We start from the raw sequence: 9,720 nt of genomic DNA, 5'->3' as shown, positions 1-9,720 counted from the left end.
GGTATTAATGTATTAATTCTATAAAAAATATATAAAAGTAGCCTGCCACTTTCCAAACAAAAATGGTTTTATTATTTAGAAATTCATCCAAAACTTAACTAGCCACGAATATGTAATTTTAATCGATACAACAACTAACGTCCTTTTTTATGACTATCGTGAATTTATTAAGTCGTATCAAGTCGAATCTGTCACTCTGTTCAGTATTTTAATACAAATTCAAAAATTTTATTATAATAATATACTTCTATCAGTATTTTGACTGAAAGACTGGTATCCACTGTTACTGGGCCTTAATTCCTAATTAAAAAGTTCAGAAAATCTTTAATTGTTCACACTATTCACTATTGACATTTATGGCGAAAAGCACAGAGTAGTTCTGTAATTGGTATATATATATATATGATGATACCCCTTGCGAAAACTAAACAAGATGTTTTAAATGGTGGAGAGTTAAAGAATGGAGGAGCTTTAAGTGTATAAAGCGTAATTGCAAACGCTTGTATACAGTCAGGCTAAATTTGTGGAAGGCTACGTTGTAGGGAAATATTGATATATTCCAACATCTGATAATGGAGAAACCCAAGTAAGTTTTTCTACAAAAGTTCACAAGTGCTTTTCTTTTATTTTCTTTTGTATAACAGTTATTGCAAAAGTTGGTTGTCTTTTCACAGATCAGATACCGAACTGCCTAGTAAATTAGCAGACCTAAAATTAATGGAAACACAGTCGGAGGAGACAGAATCTACGACGAGAGTTTTAAGGAAACGAAAACAGACGTCCCCTGAAAATAAATCCACTAATCGTAGAGTTAGTATGAAACCTCGCAAGCATATTCCTGTTACTGAGACTGGGAATTCTAAGCAAATTGAGGCAATATATCTTAATAATAAAATTAAGAAAACTTCATCTCAAACATTGGAAACAATATTTGAGGAACCGAAAAATGGAAATACAGATTGTAACAATGTAATGTCACGTAGAAAAGTTAAAAGGCTTTTAACATTCCACCTAGGCAGTCACTATACGAAAGACAAAATAAAGAGACGAAGAGAAAAAATTAAAAAGTTAAGGGGAAATGCATTTCTAAGTAGAAAAAGGATACCTATGGATGTAGTACTGGAAACTTTGGAAGCATTACAATCTGATGAAGAGACTTCAGCTGTAAGTAAAACAACAGAAAGTGTAACTGTGTAATTCTTAAACTGTTTGTATACATAAACTACCTTTAATACTTTTTCATTAAATTATAATCTGTCTCAAGAATAACTCTTATATTTATTTAGTATACACAAGTGGAATAAAAGAGCAACAGAAGTGTAAAAATATATTTAATCTCTGTAACAGACATCAATCCAAGATCCTTCATATTGAAACAAAAATAATTATTTATAAACACTAGAATAAATCTGGAATGCATTAGGTACAATGGAATAAATAAAATTCAGATAACTTATATGGTAATCATGAAATTAAATGTTATGTACATTACTTAATAGATATTTTATAAAAATTTCCTTAGAAATAACAATATTATTAATCTACATTAATATAACATTCAGTAGAGGTACTTGAACAACCATGATAAGGTTTTAACATATTAGTGTCTTCTTTAATGCAGACACATTTAGGCTTCTTTTCGCCAGGAGTGTATAGTTGGCGTGGAACTCCAATCCAACTTCTTTTTATGCCACCACTGCAAAGATTGGTTTGTAATTAAATAAAAATTCAATGATATGAATTATTGCTTGTACAGAAAGAATCAGTTTGCATGGTCAGTGTTTTTTTTACAATATTTCTTTATAAAATTAAATTATGTCCAAACAATCACATCAAAACTTTGATTGGTTCAGTTACAATGAAGCAAGTTAGGTTAACAAAAATGATCAGTAAAAAACAGTATGTTAATTGTGTTAAAGGAGGACTTGAGTGTAAGAACAAGTGTCACCTACGTAAATATGGTAAGACATATTTGGTAAGAATGTCTATAATTACCTAGACTTTGAGCACCATACTCTAGTACCCTCTGCTTCACTCCAAGCGATATTACATGGAGGGTATAAAACATTCTGTTTTTGTAACTTTTCCTTTTCTTCTCTACATTCCTTTAATTTAGTTTTAAATTTCTTCATGTATTCTGTTTCTGTACCATCTGATGCATAGTACCTTCCTTTAACCATACCTAAGGACATTATGATTGTAAATTTAATAAAATAAATAGGTATTTGTTTGTTATTAATTAAACAAGGAGGGCAAGATAAGGGTGTTGTGAATGATTTTTCTTCCCAATTAACAAATGCTCATAATGCCAAGAAAAAAATGGTTGGGAGCACCAGTAGATTGTTATAGTTATTCATAGTAAGAGTCACTCTAACTTAACACTAAATAATAATTTTTATTGTTCTAATAATATGAGTACATACCTACATACAAATATTTTTGACGAAAAGTCTTTCTCCAATTAATAATAGCAAATATATCATCACACTTCAAATCTAACACATGATCTTTTTCCTCTGATTCATCTTTAAAGTTTCCAGTTACAAGAGCTCTAGTTCCATCTTTACCTGAAAAATTAATCTAAGTAATATATGGTATCAACATGATTTACGCTTTTAATATTTATCCCAGCTTCATTATGTCAATAGACACCTAACACAAATCAATAGAACCTCTGACATAGCACTGTAATATAAGAAGATACCTTAATACATCGTTTTTTTTTGTTTAAAATATTACAAACCTACAAAATAATGATAAGAACTTCCTTCCATGTAATGTCTTTTTCCACTTGAGACGTCGAAAACAGATCCAAGTATACCAAGATATAACTTTTCATTACGAACGCCATTATAATGTGATAAATCCTCTTCAGTTAAAGGCAGTTGTACCGCCAAACTACTAGAAACTAAATTATTATTTTTAAAGTACCAATTTTGCATAATAATCGATCCAACAATGATAAGTAAAGAACTAATTACTAATTTTATGCTATTATTTTGCAAAAAGGTATACATCATTATTTATAAAAGGTTGTGTAATAATTAAAATACAGAATTTATGAAATAGTTATCAAGATATTTAAATTTACATCAAAATAAAATACAGATTTGTCATTTGACATAAATTTATTGCAAGCAAACAGCTGATTACAATCACCGATAAGTTATTGTTTAGTATCAACGTCAGAAGTCAAAATCTTAACCGTCATAAAATATCAAACAAAACAAAGGACATTGTTAAAATAAAAATGAATATTTGAATCGATTAAAAAGCTTTTCTACTAAGTAAAATTTTAAAATAATTATTTATTAAGTATCAAAATTGTTACAAATTTTATTATACGAAATGTGAAAGTTATTAAGCAGTAGAAAAAATAGTCTGTAAATAATTAAAAATCAATTCCTCTAATTAAACCTTAAATTGTAATTTTATAAAGTTTAAGCTTTGAGCTCAATGTTATTAAAACATCTACAAAATAATGGGCTCTTATAAGAAAAGTTTTAGGTTATACCTTAACCTACGAAATTATTCCTGTCTAGCTCCTAGAAGAAGAGTTGTAGTAACAGGTTTAGGTGTTGTTTCTCCTTTAGGAATTTCTTCAGAAATTGCATGGAAAAGTTTATTAAATGGTAACTCCGGCATTGTTGCTCTTGGTGATGAATATAATACATTACCTTGCAGGGTTGCAGGAGTTGTTCCAAAGCAAGAAAACAGTCATGTAGAAAAAGCTTTGTCAAAGTCAAATTTAAAGTCAATGGCACCTGCTACTTGTTTAGCTTTACTTGCGACACAAGAAGCATTATCAGATGCCAAATGGAATCCAAATTCTGATATGGATAAGGAAACTACTGGAGTGGCTCTTGGAATGGGCATGATTGATCTAAGAGATGTTTGTGAGACAAATGCTGCCTTACAATTAGGTTATAACAAAGTTAGTCCATTTTTTGTACCTCGAATATTACCTAATATGGCTGCAGGCCATGTGAGTATCAAGTATGGGTTTAGAGGCCCGAACCATTCAGTGTCAACAGCATGTGCAACTGGTGCACACTCTATTGGTGATGCATATCGATTTATAAGAAGTGGTGATGCAGATGTCATGGTTTGTGGTGGAGCAGAGTCGTGTATAAGTCCTCTAGCTATTGCAGGATTTTGTCGCTTAAGAGCATTGAGCACCTCCTTTAATGATCAGCCTAGCAAAGCATCAAGACCATTTGATAAACAAAGAGATGGATTTGTTATGGGAGAAGGTGCAGCAGTACTAATATTAGAAGAATATGAACATGCTCTCAAAAGAAATGCTAATCTTTATGCTGAAATATTAGGTTATGGATTGTCTGGTGATGCGTCACATATAACTACACCTAGAGAAGATGGCAGTGGAGCAATATTGTCCATGACCAGAGCTCTAAATGATGCAAATATTAATAAACAACAGATCACATATATAAATGCACATGCTACTTCTACACCTGTTGGAGATAACATTGAAACTACAGCTATTAAAACACTATTTAAGGATCATGTGTCTAAAGTATATGTTTCCTCAACAAAGGGGGCCCATGGTCATTTACTAGGTGCAGCTGGCAACTTGGAAGCAATATTCACTATTTTGGCATGTCACCATCATGTTTTGCCCCCAACAATCAACTTGGACAATCCGATAGACGACCTAAATTATGTAGCTAACACACCACTGTCATGGGTCAGTGACAGAAGGGTAGCACTAAAAAATTCATTTGGATTTGGAGGGACCAATGCAACTCTTTGTATATCTAGTATAAATTAAGAAAATGTATAGAAATATTTTATAATTTAATTATAGTATATTTAAACTGTTACAAATGTTTTTTTTTTCTTGATTTTATAACAGTGGCAAACAGCCAATGACACAACATCATGTTACACATAGCATGTTATACACTTAAATACCTGAAATGAAAACATTGTTTACCTCGTCCAGTAAAGCAATGAAAATAATATAATTTGATCAAAAAAGCTACTATATCTCATAAGAAAGCTCTAATATTTTACACAGTTATTTTATTTGATAAATGCTGGGTTTTATCCAGTCAAATTATGAATTAAATATTGTTAACAGTTGGAATCATTCAAACATGCACAAGTGTCACCTATAAAATAGCTGTCTCAGCAATATAATATGTTTATAAGACCTCATTTAAGTCATTTTACAAGCACCTTTTACTTATTTGGACATTTTGTTAATTCACCATTCATCTAAATAATGTTTTCCTCCTTGTCTGCTGTAAAATCACCATTGGAAGATTTTTGGCCTCATTAGTATGGTAAACATTACTAACTAGAGGCTTGGCAATATTACAAACATCTTTTCTATAGTATAATCTTACTTAAGGAACATGACACAAAGATGTTAATTTTAGTGTTGTATAGGTCGAGGGGATAAAATGACATAATATGTAGGAAACTTATAAGTAAGCCATCTATTGCAACTACTTTACATTTATCTTATGTTATTTTTTAAATAATTTCTGAATCTGCCAATCTGTGATACTGGATATTGCGTGCAGTTTGAATGTATCAATATCTTTCTATTTTTCTTTCTGTGAGACAGGTTTTTGGGGTGAATTAACACACAATTGCGCAAATTTTTTACGTAAATTCTGTCTCAATTCTTGTCGTTTCTCCGTTATATTCCTTCGCGATTTGAATTCCATTACCTCCTCTATGGGTATATAGCTGGTGTTGTGTTCTTCATCTGATGAACATGTATCCTGTAAAAATGGTTAATATCATTTATGTTACAATAAATATATAAATAATAGGAGAATCTTTATTTTAAATTTAAAAAAAGTTTAAGTTACGTACCAGCATCTCTTGTAATGACAGCGTGAGTCCAGTATATAAAAACTTGTCACTCTTTGTATCAAGACAGTCCCCTCTCTCATGATTGCAAAACCCTTCGGAACAGGCCACTTCTGAACCTTCTGGTGAACTTATCAGGGATGATGATCCAGACATTGTCTCACAACATCCACCATTATTCCCTGATGAATAGCCACAATCATGTGAGTGTTCAGTTTGTGACAAATTGCCTTTTTTAGCCCTGTTATTATTAACTTTTTTCAGAGAATGAAGTTCTGTGAAATCTTCCTGACATGAATGGCAGCCATCTGCATTTGTTTGCATTTCTTCAAAACATTCATTACAATTGTCTGTCGACAAATCAGTCGGTACATCCCTTTCTTCTTGTAAACATTCCTCACATTCACATTTTTCTTCAGGTTCTTCTGGTTCCTCTGAATCAATTTCCTGCAGAAAAAATAAAAAAATATAATGATTTGAATTATAACTATGGGGTAAGAAAATATTCAATATTGAAGAAATCTAAGTATTGAATACTTAGATTGCTTCAATATGCCCTGTATGGAAAACTTTGTTGTGTATCTGTGATTATTTTTATTTTTTTAATAAGCAAGTAGTCAATCAGCCTGATACACGTCCTTGAGAGTAGCACACTGTAGACACTAAGCCGACTGTGCTCTTTCTACTGATACATACTTTGCATTTTGTCTCGATGGCCTGCCTTTCTTTCTTCTTACGCCGCTTGAGTTTCTTCTGTTCTTTCCGTTGCTGCCTAGTTACCTCTTCTTGAGTAATCTCATCGTACAACAGCTGTAATTTGGAGACGCCGCTCTTGACTTCGATAGCCATCTCAAACTTGCGGTACAGCGCTTGAATTCCCACAGCAGCCAATGTTTGACATGTGCCTTCTTCTTCACGTAGTCTTAGCGATATGCGTTGTAACCGCTCGTATATGCATATGCCGAGGCATATAAGCACCTAAAGGTTAATATACATAATTTTAATTTTAGTCAATTAAATTGACCATATTAAAAACTAATAATTAGAATGTGCTTGCCTCGGAATTGTCATGAGTAACTATCAGTTTAATACATTCTAAAAACGATAGTTAGTCAATTGTGCGAAGATTCAGTTTTATACCACTTAACAGAGCAAAGTGGATCAACAAGTTTCTCAAATTGGGCTGGATGTAATAAAGCAGAGCAGCCACTGATCATAAAATCACAATGATTCGTTCAAATCAAGTGCAGTCTTTCCAGTAGAATTTACAAGTGATAATGAAAATATGCCTTTATAAATGCAACTTATTAATTGTAAACAATAGTAAATTATGTATGTAATCAACTAATATTGGAATATTGGGATACTATGGATAGTATACAAAGGAAATTTCTTACTCTTCTGTTTCATACAGTCTCCAATTCCTATTTCAATTGAAACACATAAGAAAGAATAAAAAATAACTTTACCTCCTCTTGTGCAATCTCCAGAGTTTTTGCATGTCTCTCACGGTGGTTCCCAAGTAATTCTGGTTCTGCTCTATTGATAAGGTGTGCTATATATTCTGTTTTAGCTTGAAGATGTAAATGCTTATCTAACAAGCACCTCTTGATTCCCCCATACAATGCTCCAACATAGCCCTTTTCTTTCTGTGGTTCCTTTTCCTCAACTAGCAACAAGTATGCTTTTAAAACCTGAAATATAGACCATCACACATATTATGTCCAAAGAATGTTAAGTGACATTTCTACATTTTTAAAGAGATATTAGTAAAATAAAAACGAAACCAAACAAAGCTTATGAACAAGAAGGTCCTGAAATGAGCCATATCAATAAAATAAATACCTTTTTATCTTTTATAATTTATAGGAATATACCAAAAAATATTGTCGAAAAAGATAAATATAATTTAATTTTATGCATAATTTCAGAAAGACTAGGTCCTTATTAGTCAAATTATAAATGTAGTAAATTCTATTTCAGAAACCTTTACTTTAGCTTATCATTACCACTTATCATCGATAAATTGTTACATACGATATTGAAAATTTTCAAGCAAAAAAAATAAAGATAACTATAAGAGTTTGATAACAAAACTTAAATATATTATGTACACTGGAACAACCAGCCTTAAAGAATACCCTCATTTAAAACATTTAAGTTACAATATACATACAGAAGAAATCAATCTATTAAATATAAAACTTGAATTTTACAATGAACAATTTGAACAAATTTGTTACCATCTCCATGAATTAAAGTATAAAGTTAGGTATATTAAACAAATAAATATACAAGATAATATGTTAAAATCAGTTACAAAAACAAAATGTATTTAAACTATATTTTTATATGAGTGAACTGTACCTTAGTTTTGCAATCAGCACAGAAGCGATGCTTCCGTAGATAATTGTGTATTGTATCATGTAAAGTTTTAAAATGTATGAGAGTGACATGTTCCCGTGCTGATGTTTTCATAGCATCCCAGGCAGAGCGCCAAGCCGCTCTCCCACCCCAATTCCAGGCTGCCCAACCCCAACCACATGTTGTGGAAGCACCCCAACCTCTGGCACTGCCTGCTTCTAGTGAATGTAGGGTACACCTCTGTGATTTCTTCCATCGTGGCTGACTAAGAATAAGACATTCTATTCCTGAGCTGAAATTATTAGAAATATTTTGTAGTACTTAAAATGAACATGATCAATAATTAAGTAATTATTAAGAATTTACAAATGCCATACCTATGGCCATTGAGTAAAGTTGCTAAAGCTTGAGGATTTGTTATTTTATCTTCTTTTATTGTCATTATTTCTCCTGGTGTGAGGATTATTGGATCTAATGTTGGATGTCCTGACTTACATAACTGGTAAAATAATCTTTCCACACTAAAATTTTAAATTTGATTAACTATTAATAAATAACTGAAATATAAATAATTAATATAATATACATATATGAATATTTTATGAAAACACATTTTTCGTAATATGCAAATCATGTAATAAGATTTGTTACATTATAATACATCATACAAGTGTCCCAAAGGAAAAGGTTGTAAAATTTATATATGCATGAATTTTAAGGTATGTATATGTAACTTGATCATTTTTTATCTAGTAATATCAAAAACCGTCACATTAGGTTAATAATAAAGGTGGTTCCTAATCATTATTTTTATAAAAGGTAATATATAAAATAGAATGAAATACCTCCTTCTACAGCCCACACAGGGAATGCTTTGATTTAAAACATTAAAAATATCTGACGCGTCAACTCTCAGTGCTGATTTAAGCTCATCTGTTGTGAGAATTCTATATTTGCGCAAAAATTCATCGTATTCGCGACCTTTTACTTGAGGATTATCGCAGATCAAGCCCATAGTATTTAAATCCATTATCATCTGTAAAAAATCGAATATACGATACGAAACATAAAACAAAAAATATTCAGAAAATTAAGGTCAACTTTAAGACGTAGTTGATCACGAAAAAAGTCGGCTCCATAGTCATCCTTAAATATAAGATTACCACCTTTGTTGAATGTTTAGATTTAATAAGGGAACAAATACTTAATTAGATAGAGGCACATGACGATTAATCAATTTGATATTAATAATCTTCGTTAGAGGTAGTGTCAACTACATATACGACTACTTACAATTAGATTATCGTAAATTGTTAGTGGTAACTGACGCCGTTTAATAGCTGGATTTTTATCGCAGTTGTAAACATCCACTAATTTCGCCATTTCTTCGAATAATCACATAAAATTACCGACAAAATATACAAATATCACAAAATGACGGCTGATGACGGCCAAGTTTTAGGAAATATACGACGTGAAAATCACAGATAACATTTAATCAAATACTCG

General features: G+C 31.3%; 4 protein-coding genes across 4 annotated transcripts; 2 read left to right on the top strand and 2 right to left on the bottom strand.

Moving 5' to 3' along the window:
* The first annotated feature begins 188 nt into the window (after nt 1–188).
* On the top strand, nt 189–1,266 carry LOC123720891. Its single transcript, XM_045677722.1, has 2 exons — nt 189–586; nt 675–1,266. Exons 1-2 carry the CDS (start codon nt 573–575, stop codon nt 1,195–1,197), a joined length of 537 nt encoding a protein of 178 aa, XP_045533678.1. The 5' UTR covers nt 189–572; the 3' UTR covers nt 1,198–1,266.
* A 48-nt stretch (nt 1,267–1,314) lies between these two features.
* On the bottom strand, nt 1,315–3,092 carry LOC123720889 (neuferricin). The gene is made up of 4 exons (XM_045677720.1): nt 2,744–3,092; nt 2,424–2,567; nt 1,996–2,182; nt 1,315–1,696 (listed from the first exon to the last, which is right to left on the bottom strand). The coding sequence occupies exons 1-4, from the start codon at nt 3,018–3,020 to the stop codon at nt 1,537–1,539; spliced, it is 768 nt and encodes a 255-aa protein (XP_045533676.1). The 5' UTR covers nt 3,021–3,092; the 3' UTR covers nt 1,315–1,536.
* Nucleotides 3,093–3,311: 219 nt separating this feature from the next.
* On the top strand, nt 3,312–4,842 carry LOC123720887 (3-oxoacyl-[acyl-carrier-protein] synthase, mitochondrial). Its single transcript, XM_045677719.1, has one exon. The coding sequence runs from the start codon at nt 3,482–3,484 to the stop codon at nt 4,790–4,792; it is 1,311 nt and encodes a 436-aa protein (XP_045533675.1). The 5' UTR covers nt 3,312–3,481; the 3' UTR covers nt 4,793–4,842.
* Nucleotides 4,806–9,688, bottom strand: LOC123720886 (gametogenetin-binding protein 2-like). The gene is made up of 8 exons (XM_045677718.1): nt 9,505–9,688; nt 9,057–9,247; nt 8,589–8,732; nt 8,215–8,503; nt 7,317–7,541; nt 6,544–6,825; nt 5,851–6,294; nt 4,806–5,756 (listed from the first exon to the last, which is right to left on the bottom strand). The coding sequence occupies exons 1-8, from the start codon at nt 9,592–9,594 to the stop codon at nt 5,574–5,576; spliced, it is 1,848 nt and encodes a 615-aa protein (XP_045533674.1). The 5' UTR covers nt 9,595–9,688; the 3' UTR covers nt 4,806–5,573.
* Nucleotides 9,689–9,720: the final 32 nt, after the last annotated feature.

Source organism: Pieris brassicae, chromosome 2 (genome assembly GCF_905147105.1).
Source record: "Pieris brassicae chromosome 2, ilPieBrab1.1, whole genome shotgun sequence".
Lineage (NCBI taxonomy): Eukaryota > Metazoa > Arthropoda > Insecta > Lepidoptera > Pieridae > Pieris > Pieris brassicae.
Note: the sequence above shows the minus strand (reverse complement) of the source record. Positions and strands in the feature narration are given on the sequence as shown.